General features: G+C 42.3%; 1 protein-coding gene across 1 annotated transcript in view; it reads right to left on the bottom strand.

The window, feature by feature from the left end:
• The window catches only part of ARHGAP42 (Rho GTPase activating protein 42), a 425019-nt gene extending 402532 nt beyond the window's left edge, over positions 1–22487 (bottom strand). The window contains exon 1 of the mRNA XM_030200225.1: positions 22169–22487. Coding sequence (XP_030056085.1) covers positions 22169–22322 — 154 coding nt within the window. The 5' untranslated portion in view covers positions 22323–22487. The remainder of the gene's footprint in view (positions 1–22168) is intronic.
• Positions 22488–23917: the final 1430 nt, after the last annotated feature.

The following is a 23917-nucleotide window of genomic DNA, read 5'->3' as shown; positions in this document are numbered from 1 at the left end:
TCTTCATTAAATAGCTCATGTGAGATGACCCGACACAGCCGTGTTTCAGTCAAAATTGATGCCTGCGTCAGGGGACAGTAAACTCTCACAATGTGGATTATTGGTGTGAGAAAGCAAAACCACCAGTTGCAAATACTCAGTCAACTGGCTGTAGCAATTGTTAATGCCAAAAGCGCTGTGGAAATCCACTGAAATGCAACGTGGTGCAATTCATAAAAACATAGCTATGTCGGGTCATCTCACATAAGCTCTTTTATGCTGGTTGGAATAAAGACTGTTTAGTTCTGAAAGTGACTGCATCTCCTCACTGCATTTGTTGCTCTCGATTTTCTTTGTGAGGTGATGTGTCCTTCTTTTTTGCCTTCTTGTTCCATAATCCTGTATTGCCATACCAGAAGCTCATGCAGCATGGGCACCCTGATGAGACACAGCGGGGGTGGAGGGGGAAACAGCCAGGGATCCTGCTGCACAAAGCCAGGGAAAGTGACAGAATGATAATTTTTGTATTTCTAGCATTTTTGTCCCTAGTACAGTGGTTCCCAAGACTGTCCTGGGGCTCCCCGGCCAGTCAGGTTTTCAGGATATCCACAATAAATATTCATGAGATTTACATGCGCTGTCTCTGCTGCAGGCAAGTCTCTTGCATGAATATTCACTATGGATATCCTGAAAACCTGACTAGCTGGGGATTCCCCAGGTCAGGTTTGGGAACCACTGCCCTTGTAGGTACAGCAATTCAGCCCCAATGTTAATATGGCTGATTCTTTGGTAATACTGCTCTGTGAGATGTCAATATTTGAGAAATTAATATCACAATTGAGCAGGTATAATCATAACATAGAAATTATTTATTTCATACTGTGTCCTCTTCTTTCTTTCTTTTTTTGATAGGGTAGATTTAAAAGTACTAGTATGCACCATAAATGATCCAGATCAATGAAATGAATATATCATCTGTCAAATACATACAAACACAGACAAATAAAAGAATAAATGCCTGTTTTGTCATTGATATTATTAGTAACAAGGTCTTGAGAAGGTATATACAAAATAATAGGAGTTGGGGGGTATTATAGAAACCTCAATAATGCAGATGCAGCAGGCATTTCCTGGTGGAAAAAGTGGTTCTAGAACAAGGCCTGTAGTTTCTACATCAACTATGCAATGCCTTGCTCCATTCTGAAGGCACAGGTACAAACAGACTGTGAACCCTCTAGGGACAGGAATTTTACCTACTGTGCCTAAACGTGGGTCACCTTGGAAAAGGCGTAAGCTAAATATTTAAATAAAATGAACACTTCTTTTCAGTGGTGTGGCCATGAGTGGGCAGGGGCCTAACCAGTGGCGATGCACACCTTTGATGCAGCTGGCAGAGATCCCTGGGTCTCACCAGCTGAAGAGTCCTTTCTGCCTGGCGTTCCCTGAGTAGTCTCAACCCTGTAGCAGGCAACAGTGTGCTTCTAGCCACTTACACTGCCCCCCCCCCCCCCCACACACACACACTTCTTGCGCATGCTCGGTTCAGTTGGCACCAGCGTGTATATGTGCAAGGAGATGCTGGGTGAACTGAGAATGGGGGTGGGGAGGCAATGCCATTGTCAGCAGCTGGATACGCGATGGTGACTGGCGCTGAGATGAGACTTCTCAAGTCTCCAGGAACTCCAGAAGACTCTTCGGCTGGAGGGGCCTGGAGATCCCCAACAGCCAAGGCATCTTTTATGGAGGGAGTAGACAGAGAGTGAGACTTCTCAAGTCTCCAGGAACTCCAGAAGACTCTTCGGCTGGAGATCCCCAACAGCCAAGGCATCTTTTATGGAGGGAGTAGACAGAGAGGAAATATGTGGGTCATGCTCTCCCAGTCCACCCAAAAATTGAGGTTTGGCTATGCTAATGCTTCTATTATTAGCAGTCATTTTCTACAAGCATATACACTGCTGATCATTAACAGCTAACCAACCACGGGCAAATGTCCAGAAAGAGCAGGATAATGGCAGATAATAGCACAGTTGCAAGCCTCTTCATCTTAAGGAACCCAGCCCAAATGGAAGTATTTGCAGAAATGATCTGTTCTGAATATGAACACACAAAAAAAATGAAGATCCCATAATAAACATAACCTTGAGACTGTGGAGTACAGAATGATATTAGCAGTAGGCTGAGAACTAGGGATCCCCGTTCAATTCCTATGACAGCTCCTTGTGATCATATAACCCTCAAGTACCAATTATATTACAATTCTTTTATACTGCTAATGTCTACACTAGAGCTGGGAGCAGTTTAGCAAAACAAGAACTGGGCATACCCAATTCAGTTTGTGAGCCCCCCCCCCCCCCCCCCCCCCCCTCTAAGGACAGAAAAATATCTACTGCTCACCACTTCTCTAGCTTTTTAGCCTGCAAGCGGTCTATAAGAAACAAATAATGTATGCATAAAAAGTAATGGCTGGGTGACTAAACATCTCAAGAGAACAAGAATCACAATGCTACCTGCTTTGCTAATTATTCTGATCACTGCCAGTTCAGAGTAGAGAGTTGCAAGGGGACAGAAATCTTACTCATCCTCGCCCATCCCTGCTAGAATCTTACCCATCCCCACCCGTCCCTGCAAGAACTTAACTTGTCCCCACCCGTCCCCGCAAGAATTTAATGGTACATTTTAAAAAATTCCGGTCGGCTCTCACAGTCTCTATCTGGGTTCGAGCCGCAGCACTGCAGGCAAGGAAGGAACAAAAGTTGTAACTTGGAACCCTCTGGTGCGCACATTTAAGACTTGTCTCTGATTCACAGGCAACGTGTTGAGAGGTTGCCAAATGCACATGCCAGTAGGTCAGGTGACATCTGATGCTTGTGCCTGTGTCAGAGCTGAGGTCTGTGCATCAGCCCGGGAGCAGAGAGGATTATTTGTAACATAGTAAGTGACAGCAGATAAAAACCTGAATGGTCCAGTCTGCCCAATAGTCATGCTCATTACTAATTCATAATTAAATCAACAATGAATGTGATATTATATCCTTGATTCTGGTCTTTCTTTGGCATTTCTGGGACATAGAGCATAGAAGTTCGCCTGGCCCTATCCTTATGTTCCAACTGCTGAATTGTCGTCGAAGCCCACTCCAGCCTATTTATCTTCTCATTTGCAGGAAATAGACCGTAAAAGGCTGTCCAGCACTGTCCTCATGTTCCAGCCACTAAAGTAGCCGTCTAAGCCCTTTCCAGCCCATCCTAAACCAGACTGCCATATATGAGACACAGACCATCACAGCTGGAGTAACCATCTAAGCGTCACTCAGCACATCCACACACATGCAGTCATTTAAGTTCCATTTTCTAATTAGAGACCTTCCGTGTTCATATGCCTTTTTCAATTCCGTCACCATTTCTGTCTCTACCACCTCCTTAATGGAGATTTTCTGCATCTATGCTGTTAAAGCAAGGAGAAGGAGGAAACACCTCTCATAGAACTTGGTACTCGGCAAGTGAGAGGCTGGCGCAAGTGCAGCGTACACTACCTACATGAACCCCGCAAGAATGACTTCTGTCCCCACAGGCACAGCTTCTGTCCCCACGGGAACCCCGCAGGAACAGCTTCCGTCCCCATGGGAACCCCGCAGGAACTGCTTCCGTCCCCACAGGTTCCGCGACATTCACGCAAACCCTGTTCCCGTGCAAGTCTCTAGTTCAAAGTCCTGGATCAAAATTAGCCATCCGCAGGTTTAGTGAAACCAGTGACCGAGTTAGACTGATACTTGTAGGTGCAGAGAAAACTACATCTGCATCATAATATTTACTCCCAGATTAATGATACACTCAATTGTACTAAACAAAGAACAGACTCGCACAGCTAATGCCACACCATGCCTCACTGCCTCCTAGGAGAACATAAATGCTCTGCCCTATTTAAGAATGTTTACCAAAACATTATTTCAGCCAAAGTAAAACAGCAACAACAAGATGAATCCTGCCTCGGTATCAGCCTTCTTTAGTGCAGTGCATACATACGAAATTGTACAGCAAACATGTTTTCTAGTATCATATCAAGTGAAAATCCCTGTACCTGTGGACCCCATTTATTTTTCAAAAACTGTACAAAGCCTTCATGACCAGTGGAGTGCATGTATTATTAACACTGCCCATATTCTCTCTTCTGAATTCACTTGCTCTTCAGAACAGAGTTGCTGGGTAGACATAGTTTTTCATCTTCCCTGTGGTCATCTCCATCCATCACATACTCAATCCATTGCTTTCGTCAGCCATCATTCCTACTGTCTTCAAATAAGACTCCTCAAAAACCCTTCCCTAGACCCCGTCTTGCATCCCACCTACTTTATCACGCCACTTACTGAGGAGTGTACACCTCCACTCCCCACCCACTACTTCATTTTCCTGATTGGGAGGCCTTTTTTTTTTCTTACATGCTAAAATGAAGGGGCCCTTTAACCAAGCTGCATTAGGGGCCAATGCGCAACTAATCCTATGAACCCATTTACCCGTCACATATCCAGGAGACAACGACGACCTAGACCACTTCTCCCACCTAATTTCCCTATGCTTATCCCATGTTCCATCCCCCTTCCACCTCATCTACCCCTCCTCAAATGCTCACCTACCCTTGCTCATACCTCTCCTACTCCCTTCACTCTTGCCCATCTCTACCTACTTATTTCTTTTATTATTCTGATATACTTATTTTTTTCTTCATCAATACTCTGTAATCTCTGTTACTATGTAAGCCGCATTGAACCTGCTCTGAGTGGGAAAGCGCGGGGTACAAATGTAATAATAAATAAATAATAAACTTATGCAGTAAAAAAAGCATTCTAGTTTCAGTTGAATTCCGTGACTTCCTTTCTTAAAGTTCTCCCATCATACTTTTAGCATGTCCCCTCATAGATCCTTCTTCAGTGCTTTTCCATTACCAGTTGGTACGTCTCAGGGTTCTATACTGGGTCATCTTTTTCACTTTACATATTTCCCTTTTATCTCCATGAAACTCCCTGGTCCCCTCAGCCTGAAACTCATAGATGATTTCAACTCCTCACTCATTCTCTGTGCACATCCCCCCCACCCCCACTCCTCTCATACTGATTACATGGCAATCAGCATTTCTTTTTTTTTTAAACATCACCCACCGTAAGTAAAATAAACCCAAATATTTCTTACATATGTCCAACTGAACCACCTCTCTTCAGTACAGTTTATTCTAATGCAACATCCCTTCCTGCAGTGCCATAACAAATATGTCACTAAATGGACTCCGTTGAATTTTTTTTTTTTTTTTTTGGGGGGGGGGGTGAGGGAGAGATTTTGGCCCATACAATCCCTCTGTGAGGTCCAGCTAGTCAAATAAGCTGCTGTCATCTGCGTTCTTCTCCTTATTGCTAACTCTTAAAAGTGCTTTCCACTTTGCATCACTGCATGGCTAAAACAGCCTCCTTAAGGTGGTCTGTTATATCCAGTGGTGTAGCCACAGGTGGGCCTGGGTGGGCCGGGGCCCACCCATTTAGTGCTCAGGCCCACCCAACAGTAGCATATATTTAGTGATAGCTGGTGGGGATCTCAAGCTCGGCTAGCTGAAGACTTCCCCCTGATGGTAACAAAAACGCTACTCTCCACAATACTGGCACCTGCACACGCTCCGTTTTCAGTGCATGCCTGCTGCATACTGCCAAGGTGGAAAGAAGCATTTTCCCGCCAGCTGAAATATTTTTTTTGGGTGGTGGTTGGGAGGGGGGAGAACACTTGGTGCCCACCCAAAATTTGTTGTCTGGCTACGCCCCTGGTTATATCCATTTCTGACTTAGACATATCTAATTTCTGACTAAACACCTACAGTGGTTTTTTTTTTTTTACATTTTCTACCTTTAAATCCTGGCTCTTCCTGAAATCATTGTTGCCAAATGTTAACAGTGTTTATTGTAATACTTTTCCTGGAACCTCTTGCTTTTTTGACCAGACTGTATACTACATAAAACAGGGACTGCCTGTTATAAGTATCTGTGCAGCACTGAATACACAGGCACTAAAGAGTTAACAAACAGTACCATATCCATCAATTAAAAGACCTAGCTTGAAGCCAAAACAGAAAGACCGCAAAACATATAGATGGTTCATTCTGTTGTAAACTTTCAGCTGAAATGGGAATTGCATTTTAACAAAATCTGTAACCTTGCTCATGAAAAATTCATAAGAGTCTAGCAAAAGCTGTGTTTAGCCTTCGCTGGCTGGCTATCATTCTGCATTAGTTTCTTGGGAATAGCTAATAAACTGTGCAGGTTCATAACTTGCAGAATAGATGCCATTTTAAGAGCATGTGAAGTTCCAGGTTGCAGCAACATATTTGGTAATCACAACCCTAATAGCTGTACCACAAGACTACCACTGGGGGTTCAAATGGCACCATTTTGAACCAAGGAACCAATTGGGACTGGTTCCTGCCCTAACCATCAGGAAAAGCACTAGTATACCCCATAGGAGTGGAGGGGAGGTGGGGGGGGGGGGGGGGGAGATTTGCTAAAGCTGTGAAAGATATTTGTGCCTGTGGCCAGCCCTTTTAAAAAGGGGTTCCCTGGGAGCCTCAAGTGACACATATGCTTTCTGCTCACAGCAGCTTTAGACAACCAATGTCAGCTCACAGCTGCTGTTATCTCTCCATCAATAACGCAGCCTGAAAGTTAAAATATAAGCCACGTTATTCACTGTGCACAGTAATGAGTTCTTTACTTCTTTTATATGCATTTGTATCTCATTTACTAAGTGTTATGCTAAATAAAACATACATTAAGGATAAACATAAAGTTTTGCCATTTAACACACATTTTGGCCTATACAATCCATTATTCCCTAACATACTATAGTATCTTCCCATCTTAGGGTCTCGTTTGGTAGTTCAGTGTTCATTTCAAGTTGTTTATCACAGTGCTCATTTTCAGGCATCTTACATCCTTTCCTCTGTAGTGCACAGTGTTTTCTGTTCTTCCCTATAGTTACCCCTCTTCAAAACTGAAAGATAAAATTAAGAGTGCATCCTTGCTCCTCTAAAGGGAACAAAAACACTTGGGGATATTCAGAAAGGCCCTCTTTCTAATTACCATATATACTCATCTATAAATCAAGAAAATTATGCTGTAAAATGCATCAGAAACAACAGAGTTGCTAAGAAATTAATCCCCGCTGCTCCCCGTCAGCGGCATGACCTGGAATCTCTCCCTCTCCTCCCTCCACCAAATGCAGTTCAGCATCTCAATCCCCTCCACCTCCTGCTATATACCTTCAAATCTCTCTCTCCCATAGAGCACTGGTAGTGCAGAAGTACACCCAGGCCACTTGCGGTCTGCTCTGGAGCACTGCTTATTCATGGGCGGGGCGGGGCAGGTCAGCAGGAGCACTCCAGAGCAGACCGCAGGTGGTCTAGGTGTACTGCTGCACTACCAGTGCTCTATGGGAGAGAGATTTGAAGGTACATGGGGGGGGGGGGGGGGGGGAAGACGTGTGTATGTGTTTATACATGGGTCACAACATTTTTGGCCATTTTTAATCCCAAAACTGCTCTCAACTTACACATAACATTGATTTATAGACTAGCATATACGGTAACTTTTTAAAAGAAGTTTCCATGTTGTCTTCAGATCCCCATCTGCTTACATGATATGAACAGAACACACAGGTAGAAGAGGCTGCAAGACTCTACAAAGCGAGATTTTAGTATTGATAATTAACAGTAACCCAACTCTAACCAAGTAAAAGGTGTCTCGTTATAATGGTGAAAACCATTACAGAGGAACATCTGAAATAGAAGAGAAAATTACAGTAATCACTGTAAAGGTAATCCTGTTTATAGATTATGGTATTCAGAAATCAGACTTCTGGCCAAAGTTCCCAAAGCCAACATAAACAGATCCACAGCTGAGAATTACCTCACTCAACCTGCAGTGCCAATCAACTCATTTTATTTATAGGTGGACAGAACAAGATTTGAAACCTCCTTACCCAGTGACTGCTTCTAAGTACTGGATTTCTCAATTAGTGACTATACACCTCTGGTAAATAAATTAGGGAAAAGCAAAAGATCCTGCCAGGGCACCTGCCTCGCCATGCACAGACCTCAAAACGCCCTGGAACCAGTTCAAACATTTGACAGCTGCGTAGCTGTGTCTCTCTTTTAAATGCTTTTCAACATAGGGTGAAAGGGCACTTGGAGGGTCAAAAGGTAGAACTTTATCTAATTTTTTTTTTTATTATTGATATGAAGAGAGACTCATTATAAATTCCCATCACATCAGTGAAAAAGAATCAGAAAAGCAGTTATGTCACAAAACCCTCAACACAACCTAAAAGAAGGCTTCTCTCCTCATATAATAAACTGATTTTGAAGTACCATTCAGTTGACACCCTTAAAACCTTCACTATCAGCAACATTCATGTGACATTGAACAGTAGTACTTGTTTATTCTCTGGGTGCCTTTGCTCAGACTGGTACTGCAGCTGATTGTAAACAACCCCACCAACTCTTTTCTTTGGAAGAAAGAGGGGCATTTTCTAGCAGGGCACCTAGAATACTTTTGAAACCTGTAGCTAGTTTATGCTTATTTTATAATGATCTTAAATACATGCATTTCTTTCAAAATATAATATACAAGGGGAACAGTAACAATAATTCTTATATCCAAAACCCTGTTTAAAAGGATTATTTGAACCTCAGTAGTGTCACTCCTTAAATAAACTTGAATCAGGGAGATTTCTACACCATAATTCTCACCAGCCCCATAGATTTTCACTTCAAAACTTCAATTTTATTACCGCAAAGCTTTTTAAATACATTTTTCTACAGATAATTTACACTCATCTAATGGAGTTTAAGAGACAATCTGTTCGGATTTCGCTCATGGGGCTATAAAACAAGCTTATTTAAGAGCGAGGTTTGCCCAGAGGAATTTATTATTACAAGAAACTCCAATGACAATAGAAGAAAATGTAAGCTGTGTTTTGCCGTTTTCATTGCTAGTCCCACATTTTGTAAGCTCTATAAGAGAGAATTGGCATATTCTCCTACTTTGTCTGATTTTTACGGATTTTCCAATGACAGCATATAGAAGAGGAAAAACTACTTCCAACAATACATTCAGAAAGACATTACAACTGAAGATTTCCAACATACTCCATGTGAAAGGTGTCAGTGTGTTCTTTTACAATATCGGGTGGCTCGTGGGTAGCAGAGAGGACTAAACTAAATAAAATTGAAACGTAATGCAACATATAATAGCAGAAATATGGTTTTACTTGATAATTTGCCCTTGCAAGATGCGTTATATTGGTCATAGTAGTTGTCCAGTGAAGCTTAGATTTAATGAACACAAATCTCATATAATTACAGAAAATCTACAAGCTCCTATAGTACAACATTGGTTGGAGAACAATCATGAAATTCAAGATTTATGATGGAGAGTGACTGATCAAGTTTTAGAAGGGTGGGAGGAAGGGGACTATCAACCTATACTAAATTACAAGGAACGACACTAAATCTTCCTTTTGAATTCAGTTATCCCGCTGGGTTTAAGTGCAACACTAGATTGGAAAAAATTTAATTTAATAAAATTGAAGATTTGAAGTGAAGATCAATGGGACAGTTGTCATGTCTCGTAGGTGAGCCTTGGACCACAGTGGAGATGCCCAGCTGCGGATAACAAGTCACTGCCTAGCACAGGTAACAAGGGCAAGTAGCATGCTAGGAATGGGAGCAGAAATGTTTTAAGAATCCTCTCAGGCACAGGCGATGTAGTGTCTCAGGAACTCTCTCGGGAACAGGCACTGTACCATCTCAGGGACACTCTCAGGAACAGAAGAAGTAACATGCCAGGATCTGGTGCTGTAACATCTCAGAGGTACTCTTGGGAACAGGTGCTGTATTGTCTCATGGACAGTCTTAGGAACAAGGGTAGTAGCTGTAGCATCTCATAGGTACTCTCAGAAACAGGCGATGTGTTGTCTCAGGGACACTCTCAGGAACAACAGTAGTATCGTGCCGAAGAAGCCAAGGCACTGGAATGGGTCTCTGGTATGGTTAAAGTCTCAGAGATGTGATGTCAACTTCACTGCGCCCTGCATGGTTCCCACTGCAGTCCAGATAGGTAAAGGTTGGGGCACAGGCTTGTGCCTAAAGAGCGGCATCACCAGCATGGGGGAAATGACGGAGCACTCGAATGACACAGAAAGGAAGTCACGGTAGGACTGTGACACCAGTGAGGATTGTGGGGTGTATGTTTCCCTGATAAAAGTTTATTTAAGAAGAGACACCACTGAGGTCCAAATAATCCTATTAAACAGGGTTTTGGTTGTAAGAATTATTTTCAAATGACAGCAGATGCCTATGTGCCTTTATTTATTATCTCATTTGTACCCCACATTTTCCCAACAGCGTCAGGCTCAATGTGGCTTACAGCGCACCGCAGAGGCAGACACCAATGCAGCAAAATTAAACTAATACAACAGAAAACCTACATAATAATGGGGAGGATGGGGTAAGGACGGAGGAGCAGGGAAACCAGTAGAGAGGAGGGAAGGGTGGATGTGTCCAAAATTGTCACTAGATTGATGTGTATCAAGCAGAGGAGACACATGCTGAGTCCTTGGGATAAGCTTTTCCAAATAACATGGTCTTAAGTGATTTCCTGAAATTTAGATGGTTGTGGATGTTTTTTATAGTTTTTGGTAAAGAATTCCATATTTGCGAGCTGATGAAGGAGAAGGATGAAGCATGTGTTGATTTGTACTTAAGTCCGCTGCAGTTTGGGTAATGAAGGTTTAGATATGAACGGAATAGTCTTAATGCATTCCTGGGAGGTAGAATGATTAGATTAATCATGCAGTCAGGGACTTCACCATATAGAATTTTGTGAACTAGGCAGCAGATTTTAAAGGTGATTCGATCCTTGACAGGAAGCCAATGTAATTTCTCTCGGAGCTGTTTGGCACTTTCAAATTATAAAAAGGCGCACCCAGAACACTCTCAAATGCTCACCTTTACACCTACTCCACAGCAGGTGTGACTGTGTGCAGGTATTCATTGTGTGGACATGCACATTTTTGAATGCATGCGGACACTGCAACTCTATCCCTAGGAATGCATTTAGGTAGGCATATTATTGTCAGTGCATGTAGCTAAAAACAATTTTAAGAAGCCTTTTTTCCTACAAGTGAAAGAGGATTACACATGGGCAGTGGCATACTTACCTATGTTGGCAGCCACCCGGGGCGGGTTGCCCTCTGACTCATCACCCCCTCGGCACATCACCCACTTCCCCCTGAAGTGATTCATCCTCACCACCTGAGGGTGCACGGAGCAGTTGTGTGACCTGCCCCAGAAGAGGAAGTAATGTCAGAGGGGGCAGGGAACCAGTGGAGCCGACAGCCGCACGACTGCTCCGTGCACCCCCTCACTACTTGCACCCGGGGTGGACCGTCTCCACCCTTGGTACACTAGAGCACATTGGAAATCCTTCCTAAAATGACCTTTAAAGAAGCTACTTCATGCATCAGCCACTTCCACTATTGCACCAGTGATCCTTGCTGATCAAAAATTTTATATTATGTTTTTGATCTCACCTCATTTCTGGTCTATTAGTGCCCCACATTCTCCAGAAACAATAAGCTATAGAGTAGTTTCATAAGCAACTTGAGGGAAAGCATTCCCCCAGATTCTATATAGCGTGTCTAGTGTTCCATGCCAATATCCAAGCATATTCTATAACAGCAAATGTAACTTCATTGGCTTAATAAGCCGATCAGCACTGTTAATAGCACTTAACCAGCAATAATGAGCACTAATTGGCAAGAATTTACGTGCATAACTCACTAGGCGTATTCTGTAATGCGCTCCGCCTAAATTTTAATACGCGCAGACAAAAAGGGGCATGATTATGGGCAGGGAAATGGGTGTTTCGTAGACATTCTAAAATTTAAATGCCCTGTTATAGAATCTGGCCCTCTGTGCCGGGACTTACGCCATGTTTTCATTGGTGTAAATGGAAATGTGTAGTTTTAGGCGTTAGGATACCAACTAAGTGTATTCTATATACTGTGCCTAAATCTATGCACCACTTATAGAATACGCTTAGGCAGAAATGTTTTCCATGTGGATTTTTCAGGCCCCTTGTATAGAATCTGGCCCTTTATGTGCTAAAGCAGTTGCTTATAGAAATTGGCCCAACACACACAAGCATTGCAGAACTGATTCTATAACAGGTCACCTATGAATGAATGTCATCTAAGCACCTACTTTTAGTCTATTTTATAAAGGCACATAGGAGCCTATGGCCCTTATTTTACAAGCTCTATTCATGTTTTGGATATCTGAAAAAACAGCATTTAGACATTCATATTGTATGGACGTCCAAATCCTGATATTACAAGGCCAGAATAAGCCGTGCTGTACAGTATATCCTTATAGCAAAGGGGCACGGTCTTGGCATGCTTTGGGTGGGACTAGAGAATGGCCAAATACGGATGACCAACTCTGACTTCACAAGGGGAATTGAGGTCTATGTCCAAAAAGATAGACATTGCTATTTAGACCCAGTACTTAGCACATCCAGGTGATAGAAAGGTGATCTGATTGAGCAGCTCTCCAATGGAATGATTAAGGTAAGCCACCACTTTTAACCCCCAGTGGTTGCTGTCGTCCTCCCTCCCCCAAATATGAAACTAGCAAGAGATACTGGGCTCCATGACAACTTCAATTAAAGATGTTCATGGTACTACATCTTTTTAAATTAACTGCTCAACAGGCTTCTATGGAGAATTGAGGCGTAGCCTGAGACCCAAGGGACCCAGGTTCAAATCCCACTTCAGTTCTTCTTTTTGATTTATTTTTTTAAATTGTGAGCCCTCCAGGGACAGAAAAATACCATTAGCTTTTTCGACAAAGATCAGTAGCTATTTTAGTAGTTCCCTCTAGATTGACTCATCCATTAACAACAATGGTGAGAGAGGGCTTCCCTGCCTAGTTCGTCTCCAAAGTTCAAGCTTTGTGGTCAATTGTCTATGTAATATTTGGACTGTAGACTCACTATGAAGCCATTTTATTAGTTGTAGCTCATAGAAGAATGGTGGAACAAGGTATCCCTGTCGGGAAATAGTGTGCTGAATCTCTGGGTAGTGGATGTACAAATTTCACTTTGGTGAAAAACTGGACAACAGGGAGTGGATGCAACTGAGTTAAGTACTTTTGAATGTTTGAAATCCACAGCAATGCTTTAGAACTGTTTTGGTTTTGTATGAAGGACTTTGTTAATGTGAAAGCATTTTTGGATTAAATGAATATTTACATAAGTACTTTTGAGTGTGTTTTTTTTTTCTGGCCTATGATAATACATTGCTCACTCTTTATGGAGAATTTGAGTTTATTCTTTGAGGTCTTTTATTCTCCACTCTGTTTAAAATATGTCCATGGGCTACCACTAGCAAACCCTTCATATGTCTGCATGAAAAACAGTCGTACAAATGATTTGATTTTCTGATATTTTTGCTGTTTCTCTCCTTATTTTTAGATAGTCTTGAAAGGTAATACACCCCAATTAAAGCGAGAACTTTTCAAGTTCTTTTTGACTACTCACAATTTTTCATTTTGTGATCTCTCTTGAAATCTCTCAGTTGAGCCTCCCTGGAGATATTTTTGCCTCCTATTAGAATGTCTATACGGGCATATATGAGATCCCAAATACAAATAATATTAATAATATTAATAAAATATATACCCAATTTGTGCGCTCAATTTAAATAACAAAATGAGCCACTTCAAGCTGATCTTTAGGCGCTAATAATTATCAGTGCTCATTGGCATTAATTTAAATTTGTGTGTGCATCTTTAGGTGCTGGGATTCGTGCCTAAATTTTATGGGTGTGGCCATGGGAGGATCATGGGCATTCCTTGAATTTGTGAAATGTTACAGGTTAAGGGAGGTCTGCCCCTAATTTAAGCATGAAAATTTACACCAGGTTTCAGCTAGTGTATATCCTCATGCCCAAAATTGGGTGCAGATCCTGATGCCAAACACTGTTCTATAAATGGCGCCCAACTCTGAGCGCCATTTATAGAACAACATTTACCACTAATGTTCATCGGCACCCAAATTTGGGCACCATTTAAAGAATTGAGTCCTTAGTGTTCTCTGAATAACACAAATTTCTCCCACAGGTTGCATATTTATTGCATTCATATATTCATCCTTCTGATCTCCCCTCTATCTCCCCCACCTTGTTCCCTTACTTACTTGCTGTCTATGGGTCTCCAGTGCCAGATTCCAGTTATGTTTAAATTTTAGTTGTTAAAATTCTTTAATATTCTCAACCTAATACTTCAAACGAACTTGATCATCCACATTCAGAGTATCCTTTGTGTATTTTTCTTTTCCTCATACCCTTGGTTGTTTTTTTTTTTTTAACAGAGTAAAAAAGTCTCATTCTTGTGTGTGTGTTTGTCCATTCTATTTCCTTTGTCATTCCAGCTTGCACAGTACTGGCATTTCTGACTTTCCCTTGTGTTCTCCTGTTTGCATCCTGTGTCTCATTATAATCATGCATCATTCAAGCCCTGCCCTGGAATTTCTAAAGGTTCAGGTCAAGCTTGCCTTGTGATTTGTTCACAGCACTCAGTCCATAATTGGAGATCTTTGCTATTTTTCAAGCAGGGGGCCAGTTTGTCAAAAATAAAGTTCAGCGTGAGAGGCAAGATCATCACTGGAAAAAAAAAAACCAGCAAAACCGTGTCAATCTCCACCATCCTGTCTCTACCCCCATCCCCTTCAAGCTGATTCTCCCTTTCTCATCTCCCCTATACTTTCCCTGTACAGCTGTTTGTGGAGTCACTTTTTGAACAGCTTTTCTGATTCCTTCCAGCACCACATATCTTGCAGTCAGTTTGAACAGCTTGGTGCTGTCAGTCTTGTGAGAACAGAGTGGTATCTTGGGCCGCACATAACTCACCAAGAGATGCGTGGTACAGGGAACCACACAGGGTCAATGGAGGCCGTCACCGGTCCCTGGGCCATGTATTGAAGAATGCTGCTATAATTCCCAGTCTCTTCAAGGTATTTCTGATGTATTCTCAAAGCAAATTTTACCATTCGTTAACAGCAGCCACTTCTCAGCTGTCTCTCAACAGTTTCACTTGCCTTACGCATCTAAAACAAACACTTAGCAGCTATCAATTGCCAACATTTTCTTAATACTGCTTTTTGTCTTGCATCATCAATTTGTCTTAATGGCAAGATGTATCAGGTCTCCTTTTTTGAAGAGCATTACTTTTAATTCCTATTTCTTGTTACAGTTTAGTACCTGTCCATTTACACAGTCTATTTTCATATTTGGTGAGCCATGTTGTTTTCTTACCTCCTCTTACTTAGATTAACACAGGGCTTCCAAAATGGGATTACAAAACCTGCCATTTGGGGTCAGGAGCTAGGTAGACTATCCAAAGATACATTGGCCCACACCTCTGGGGGTCGATAATGGGTCGTGACCATAGAAAAGTTGATAAGTGATGACATAGCACCATAGTGTTTTCAGTGATTTAATGCAGCAACAATGATCTATCACTTATAAATCACACCCTTTCCTTTAGAGGCCAACCAAATTTCAGTTTCGGCACCGAAATGGACCTGAAATCTGGGTTTGGGGTTTCAGCCAAAAATGCCTGTGTATTTTTGGTTGAAACTGAACCTCTTCCCCCACCCCTTTCCCAATTGAACACCTGTAGGCCCTCCCCAGGCCGGCCTACTTTAGTGAAGCCTTGGTGGTCTAGTGGTTTCTTCAGGGGCAGAAATGAACCCAAATCATTCCTGCCCCGTGCTGCTGCTCCTTCAAAGTGGCCCTGGTGGTCTAGTGGCCTCTTCGGGGACAGGAATGGACCCCGTTCATTCCTGCCCCGTTTGCTGCTCCAGTCCAAATGGCTGCCAAGACTACCACGGAAAGTCTCAGCAGTCGTTTTCTGACTGGACCCACCACAGGCAGAGGACTCACTGGGTGTGGGAGAGTGATTGCAAGGGGGGGAGAGAGGGCATCACTGGGAGGGGGCAGTTTTGTTTATGGTTTTGGTTTATACCAAAACCAAGCAACCAATTTCGGTCGCAGATTCAGTTTTGGCAGGAACTGACGATCCTGAGTTTGGTCAGGCTCTACCTTCTTTAAAACAAGAGCGCTAACTCAGGTGAATCTCTTTCATCCTGACACAAAATAGTTCAACGATCAATACTTACACTTCTCATCTTTATATTACTTAGTTTTAGATCTTTGGCAGCCTGTCAACAAAATCTTTTAGCTCTGCCTTTCTCAAAAACGTTTACGATATTTTCATATTTACCTCTCACCACTGCCTAGAACTGCAAAGCAAACTCGATGTTCCTTCTGTCGCCTTACACAAACTAATATCATTATGCAGCTATTTTGAAACCCTCACAAGAAATCATAATACAGAAGAATCTTTGGATAGCAGCACGTCAAGTCTTTTTCCCAGTAGGGGGTCATTTTCCCCATGAAGAGGACAGGTACAAATCAAAGTAGGGTATACACAAAAAGTAGCACATATGAGTTTGTCTAGTTGGGCAGACTGGATGGACCATGCAGGTCTTTTTCTGCCGTCATTTACTATGTTACTATTTATCGGTATAATTTAAAGATTCTTGCTATAACTGCATAATGTTCTAAGGTTGTCTTCTCTCAATATTCCCATGTAGCATATTTTTCCATTGAGTGGCACTTCATCTGCCAGTAAACTAATGAATGTGGGAGTCCCCCTACCCCCCCCCCCCCCCCCCATTCTGCAACTGCTTTATTGCACCAGGCTCACAGCAGCAGAAAAACAGACGTGTCAGCACTAACAACAAGGCCTTTGTCATCAATTCACTTGCTGCATCCCAGCCCCTCAAAAACAGAAATATGAGTCATACGGTATGAGACGCAGCAGTGGCCTGAGGCAGAGGCCGCTGCTGAAGTGACTTGTGCCAAAGTGTCCATTTTACTGCTGCTGCCGGTCCAGCTAAAATACAGCCATGGTGGTGTCGGCAGAGGGTGGGGAGAAAAAAATGGAGGGAAGAGGAGAAAATGAGGGGGGGGGGTGAGCATCGGTGGAGAGAAAGGGGAGGAACAGGTGTATCTTGGGGAGGAGATGAGTCCGGGATAAAGATGTGTTAAGAACACAAAAAGAAAGAATAAGGAAACAGTTTGAGAGTAGGCTGTGAGTAAGGGAACTGAAGGTCTACACCTCCAACTTGTAAGCCCACGTGAGTATCTCAGAGTTCTCATGTGGATAAGTGCCATTTACTAAGTGAGTGGACTGGGTGTGTGCATGCGAAACTGTATGGGTAGGTGGACTGAGTGACTTAAGTGCAGTGTGTTTAAGGGGGTGAAAGATGTACACATATGTGTAGCTGGAGTCTGAGTGTACAAGTGCTTGCCTGAATGTAATTGAGAGTAGGAAGATGGTTATGTTGAGGCCTCTGAGCACTTGTGACTCATGCATAAGGGATGTTCCCCCGTCATCGCTGTAGAGGAGGGACAGAAAAACACCTACTATACCTGAATGTGCACCACTTCAATACCTTTCAGGTTTGCATGTGGTATATAAGAAATTAAAGTACTGTAAATGCATTTTATTTTTATAGCCATACTTGTATTAAATTTAGCAGCGGACCAGGACAACAATATTTTTAGTTTCATAATTGAAGACACTTGCCTTTAATAAAAGTTGCTTGGACAGCTGAAAGGTTTTAAAGGTGAATTTGACCCCCCCCCCCCCCCCCCCATATTTTTCCATCCCCTTCCAACTCCATTAGCCTAGCCATCATAGCAATACCCTCACCTTCCCTAAAGTCATCTGCAACATCCAAGGGGAGAACTCCCCCTCAGTTAGTCAACCCAATGACTCCACATTAAAATGATCCCTACCATATAGCCCCACATATTGCTACTGGCCTCTACAGGAATTAAATATATCTATATCTATCTTTGCACATTAGCAAACTGCACTGCAGCTCAGTCAACCTTGACATAGGAAGCTACTACAAGTAAGGCTCACAGTGTTTTCTGTAATTATATGTAGTCATAATTGCAGTACATGAACAGGAGTGACATCTGATTACTTCCTTTAAAGAAAGTGAATTCCAATAGTTAGAAAAATGTTTTTAGCAAGAGAGCAACTAAAGAGCCCCAAGCCATGGAAGAAAATACTGTAAAGCAGCTGTTGGGGAGGGAGGCTCTGGATGCTCAAAGTGCATGTACAAGGCAGAGAAGGTCTAGAATCCAATCAACTCTTTTTCAGCCCTTTTTGAGTAAAATCAAACATAAGACCCAAGGCATATATTAAAGACTGAGATCAGGAGTAACAGGAGGAATCATCCCTTGGAAGGGGAATAAAACATTATGACAGTGGCCCAGGAAGGAGGATTAAGCCTTCATAATATATATATTTATTTATTATATTTGTATCCCGCACTTTCCCACTAAAAGCAGGCTCAATGCGGCTTACATAGTAATAGGTAACACAGAATTTTGTTATGTAAAGTAGGAAATTAAGTATAACATAATAGAAGGATGGATGGGTAAGTAGGTAGAGACAGGTGATGAGAGGAGGGTAAGGTGGGAGATAGATTCTGGGTCAATGTCGTTTTCTCTTCAGTATATGTAAGGTAGATCATGAGATTAATCTGGGTCTTTTGGGTAGGCTTGTTTGAATAGATGGGTTTTTAGTGCTTTTCTGAATGGTAGGTGGTCATGGATTGCTCTGATAGGTCTATGGAGAGAGTTCCATAGACAGCTGCCCAGGAAGGAGAAATTGGATCCATAATAAGTTTTGTACTTGAGACCTTTACAGCTGGGGTAGTGCAGGTTGAGGTACTTTCGTGAGGATACAGACATGTTTCTTGCTGGAAGGTCAACCAGATTTATTATATAGATTTATCATATAATATATAAACAAACACCCCCACCTTCACTGCCATTCCAACAAATCTCTTCTTTCACTTGCTGATGCCCAGGTGAGAAGAAATTCAAGTACACAGGCCATGTCTGCTGACATTCAAAAGGTTTCCACATGAATATGTAAGAATATGATTTTAGAAGCTTGACTTCTTAATTGGCATCTGCTACACTTAGTTTTCTAAAATATGGCTGGTACTTACACATGTCGATTGCTAACTCCTGCGGTCGGCACTGAGCCCAGTTCTTCAGTGCCAGGCCATTTCCACTGACTGGCATTGAATATCCGGTTTATTTTTGGTCGGTTTGAACTTGGCCAGCCAAGTCAATAATCGGCGCTGGCCGGGTAAGTTGGAACAGGACAAAGATATTCCACCTACTGACGCAGCCATGTTTGGCCAGCAAACATAGCCGGCCAGATCCTGAATATTGGCACTGACTGGCTATGTCACGCAACATAACCAGTCATTCAGCTGGCCACTGAGGAGATTCTATATATAGAGCCTAAAAAATATCAGAGCTGAAATCAGTGCCAACTAAGCGTATTATATAATTAGTTGATGATATCTCAGTGCCTAAAGCTACATGCATCCTTTTGCACCAATGAAAATGTGGCATAAACCCCAGCATGTAGATTTAGGCGCAGTGGGCCATATTCTATAACTACACGCGTAAATTTCGGAATGCTCACAAAATGCCCATTTCCCTGCCCATAACTAAGTCCCCTTCTTTCCTGCATGCTTTACGAGTTTAGTGCACTTCGTTACAGAATACACTTAGCGAGTTGTAAATTCTAATCAGTGCCAATTAGGCCTCATTATTGCTTGTTAAGAGCTGTTATCAACGTTGATTGTGTTAAGCCGATTAAGTTACGCGTGTTGTTGTAGAATCCACAAACGATTTTGGCATGGGTCTCTAGGCACGCTATATAGAATGGGGGGGGGGGGGTAAGCACTAATATTCAGCCAAGACAGCTGGCTAAGTACCATGTAACTGACCAGGTGCCATTCCTGGGTGGTTAAATGGTTTTGAATTTCGAGGGGCATGACACTATACATATTTTTATAGAAGGCTCCACATTCAGTGAGCTTTTTGTAAAATGGGCTGGACATTGTCACACTCCCTATTCTGATCTAGACAAACTATGCAAAATGAGGCTTCAAGTGCACCAGGAAAGGGGGGGGGGGCTTGGTAATTTCTCTTTCCATGAATGCATATGTACAGAGAGAGGTCAACATAAAAAAGTACAACTTCTCTGTGAATTTTTCTGTACTTCTATGACTGCCCAATGCTAAAATGAGTTCTGCGTACGAACACCAGCGCACAGCTCATTTGAATCCCATGGTAATGAAGATATTAGCTATTAAATCCAGAGGCAAAGAAGTTTGCTAAGGAACCAAAGGCTGAGTGCAGGATTTTCTGATGCCGGGGTTTTAAAAGCCAGGTCTGTGGAGGAATAAGAAGTTACCTCATACTTTGGCTAGCATTAATGGGGATTTCATGTCTGTTTCTTCTTCCTACGGACAGCATGAAAGACTTGCAAGGTTTCTTTAAATTTGTTGAAGTGCATGGATGGAAAAACAAAAGAGGGTAGGGGATGAGTGCTGAGTGGGAGGTGCTGCAGCTATGAACAGTAGAGCACCCGATTGCATATTTATGCGAATAACATTCCATATGTGGTAAACACTACAATTTCAATGGGAAAAAGTAAATACGACTTGACCATTCAAACTTTCACCATAAAACACTTATAATCCAGTTGGATCATCAGGTGGTGGGCTCAATAATTCATTTCGTTACCAGAATCCTCATAGATCCAACATTTAAAAAAAAATCCTTTTAATAATTTTAAGTGGAAAAGCAGATTTAAAGTACAGTTTCAGTAATCATATTTGAAGCTTGGTGCAGACCTGTGTGTAGTTGCTTCTGGTGTGTTTTGCACGCAACTTATTGTAAAACTATTCAATTATTGCATTGGGGTGCAAAATATTTCTCTATTCATGCATTACAAAACTGTGCATTGAGCTTTAGCACACAGTTCTAATGCAACTATGCAAGGTTTATCATACCGGGTCAAAGGGGCAGAAGATTTTATCAAATGAAAAAGCACAGAAATATATATGACATCACATACATCAAAACATATTTTCCACTGGACCGGGGTGGGGGCAGACTTCAGTATGCAACTTAGCTGATCAGATAGCTTTTGATCTAACCTGTAGGTCTCTTTCCGAGCTGGGTCCCAGCCAGTGTGCCACCCTCCTTTTTAATATAATCTCTCATCTAATCTAACATAGCTCAAACTTCTAACTCCTCACCCATCCTTGAGCAGATGCAAACAACTAGCAATCAGGCAAATCAAGAAATTAATGAAAACTGAATTTTAAAAATGTACATATATTTTACACTGATTATGCACCTAGAATGTTACCTTCCAAAAAAAGGCCCAATGAAGTAAATATTAGAACCAGTTAAAGTCAATAAAATTTGCATTTAATTTCTCTTATTTATGAGCATCACAGAAAAGATTATAGCTGATTTCCCCTACCATCTAATAAAACAAAGATTTTTAAAAAAAACCAGCAAACTACATCAAAAAGGAAAACAAAGTTCATCTGGTTCCACTCTCAGAGCAAATTAGTTTAGGAATCGGCACTTTTTAATTTTTTAAAACTAAAGTTATTTTTCTTATTTTAAATTCATCTAGCACATTGATCATTAATTGTGGCTTTTTTCGGGATATCAAGTTCTGAGTTTATACGGGGTAGGGAGGAACTAAGGGAAACATCTCATAGTGCAGAAGTATAGTATCTATCCAAAAACTTCACTCACAAATCAAAGTTAAATCTGAAGTGATGGCAGATTACTCACAGAACCTCTAAAGATACATCTGGTTTAAATATCAAGTACTTCGTGGTCTGCAAGCAAAACTATCCACTTTTTTTCCTATTATGAATTACATTTGCTTACTACACACACACCGGAATCGCTTCTACCTTCATATCAAATCAAAGCGCAGCGAGCACAAATAATATCAAACTCTCTCGATCCCAATCCTGCTAAATGCCTAACTGCCTCCCCCTCTCCCCCCCACGTGAATCGATGTGTAGGTAAATAACTTTTGATCAACTTTTTAGGCTCAGCAGGGGAGCCATTCCCCCCTCCCCAAACTCTTTCAAACAAAAGGATCCTCCCTGGTCACTCACTTCTCAGTGCCCCGATCAGCATGTTGCCGTCTTTGATGAGCTCTTTAATGAATTTATTAGTTCTGTCCAGCTCGATCTCGTGGCACTTCAGCCGCTCTCGGAAATCGGGGCTGTCCAGGAACGAGTCGCTGAACTCCAGGGTAGGCAGCCCCATGGCGGGAGCGGGTCCTGATGGAACACAGATTCCCAGATCCTCCTGGATCACCCAGATCTCCTCTGCCCTGCTTTAAACCCGGAGTACTCTAATGTTTTGACTGGGGGCTGCTGCTGCTTTCGGTCTGCTGGGAGCCATGAAGTGTTCTGTCTTTCACTGGCTGGATCCGCCCCCTCTCACGTTACGTTGCGATGGAGTCCCGGCATTGACTTCCTCTGTGCAGTTTTTCCTGCACCCGCCCCCTTGGCTTCTTCTCAGTCACAGCACTGCAGCACCCGGCAGGGAAAACAAACCAAAACATCTGTGGCCATGTAGGACTTTACCGCTGAGCACCTTTCTGTTTGCTCACGGGTAAAGCTGAGCAACAACAATTTGCTGCTCGGTCTGTCTGGGTGAATGACAAAGCTAAGGCTGTATCAATTTGCTGGCAGAGGGAATATGAAAATAGAGACAATATCACCAGAATTCCACACACACAAAAAAAAAACCCTCTCCCTTCTACAGCGTAGCCCGGTTTAGCTAACAAAAGGAAATATAAAACCATGAGACAGACGCGTTTTAGTTTTACTTTCCCTTTTATCACTATCCTCCTGAGTTAAATGTGACATTTTTCAGGAGTTCCAGGCTTTGGATTGATAATAACATAAAATTAAACAAATCCATAAAGTAAAAAGGTGGCTAAAATGTAGATTCTGTGCTTGTGCTGCTTGTGCTGCTGCTGCTGCTGCAAGGGCTTATCACCATCTAACAGAATAATATTGGAGAAGCGGTGGGGGGAAGCATGGGAGGAGGGGCAATGAAGATCCTTGTTTTACTTTTTCACTGTACAGGAGGGAGCAGGGAGAAGGGGGATGCTGCTTAGAAACAATATCTCTAATGACGCCAAAAAATGGTCTCCAATTCTTCACCCAAGACGCAACATATCCTGTTTGACTAATACTAATAAAAAGCAGGAAAGAATCCTGACTTAAATGTGACAGTTTCCACAAGTTTCAGGCTTTGGAATGATAATAAAATGAAATTAAACCCCACAATAAAAAAGTGGCAAAAAGATGGATTCTGTGCTGATTAGGCTTATCATCAACTAAAAAAAAAAAATAACATGGGCAAGGAGGATAGCATGGGGGGGGGGGGGGGGGGGAGGGCATGAAGATTAGTGTTTTACTGAGGAGGGATCTGAGAGCAAGGGGGATCTGTGGTTTCACCTCTACCAGCAGGAACCAAAACTAATCTGGGTTTTCACCTCTAGGAGCTGGCAGTAACAGTGATCTGCTTTTTTTCAGCCCTGGAAGCTATAAGCAAGGGGGGGGGGGGGGGGTCCAGGTTTTCACCTGTAGTAAAATAGATGTGTATCCAAGCAGAACAGGAAGGTGGTGGAGCAGCTTAGCCATGGGATCCATTGTACGACAGCGATTCTACAATTTGCTTCTTCTGTATGTTTGTGTGGTAGGGGGTGATAAAGTAAACATATTTCCCCTATTATTCAGCAGTCAGCATTTTTTTAACATTGATCTCCGCCAGCTAAATTAGCTCCCGATATTCAGCAACAGGCTATGTCCAGGCGCCGGCACTAAATACCAGGGGGGCTAATTTCA

The sequence above is a fragment of the Microcaecilia unicolor genome, chromosome 4 (assembly GCF_901765095.1).
Source record: "Microcaecilia unicolor chromosome 4, aMicUni1.1, whole genome shotgun sequence".
Taxonomy (NCBI): Eukaryota; Metazoa; Chordata; class Amphibia; order Gymnophiona; family Siphonopidae; genus Microcaecilia; species Microcaecilia unicolor.
The sequence above is the reverse complement of the archived record's forward strand: the minus strand, read 5'-3'. Positions and strand labels throughout refer to the sequence as shown.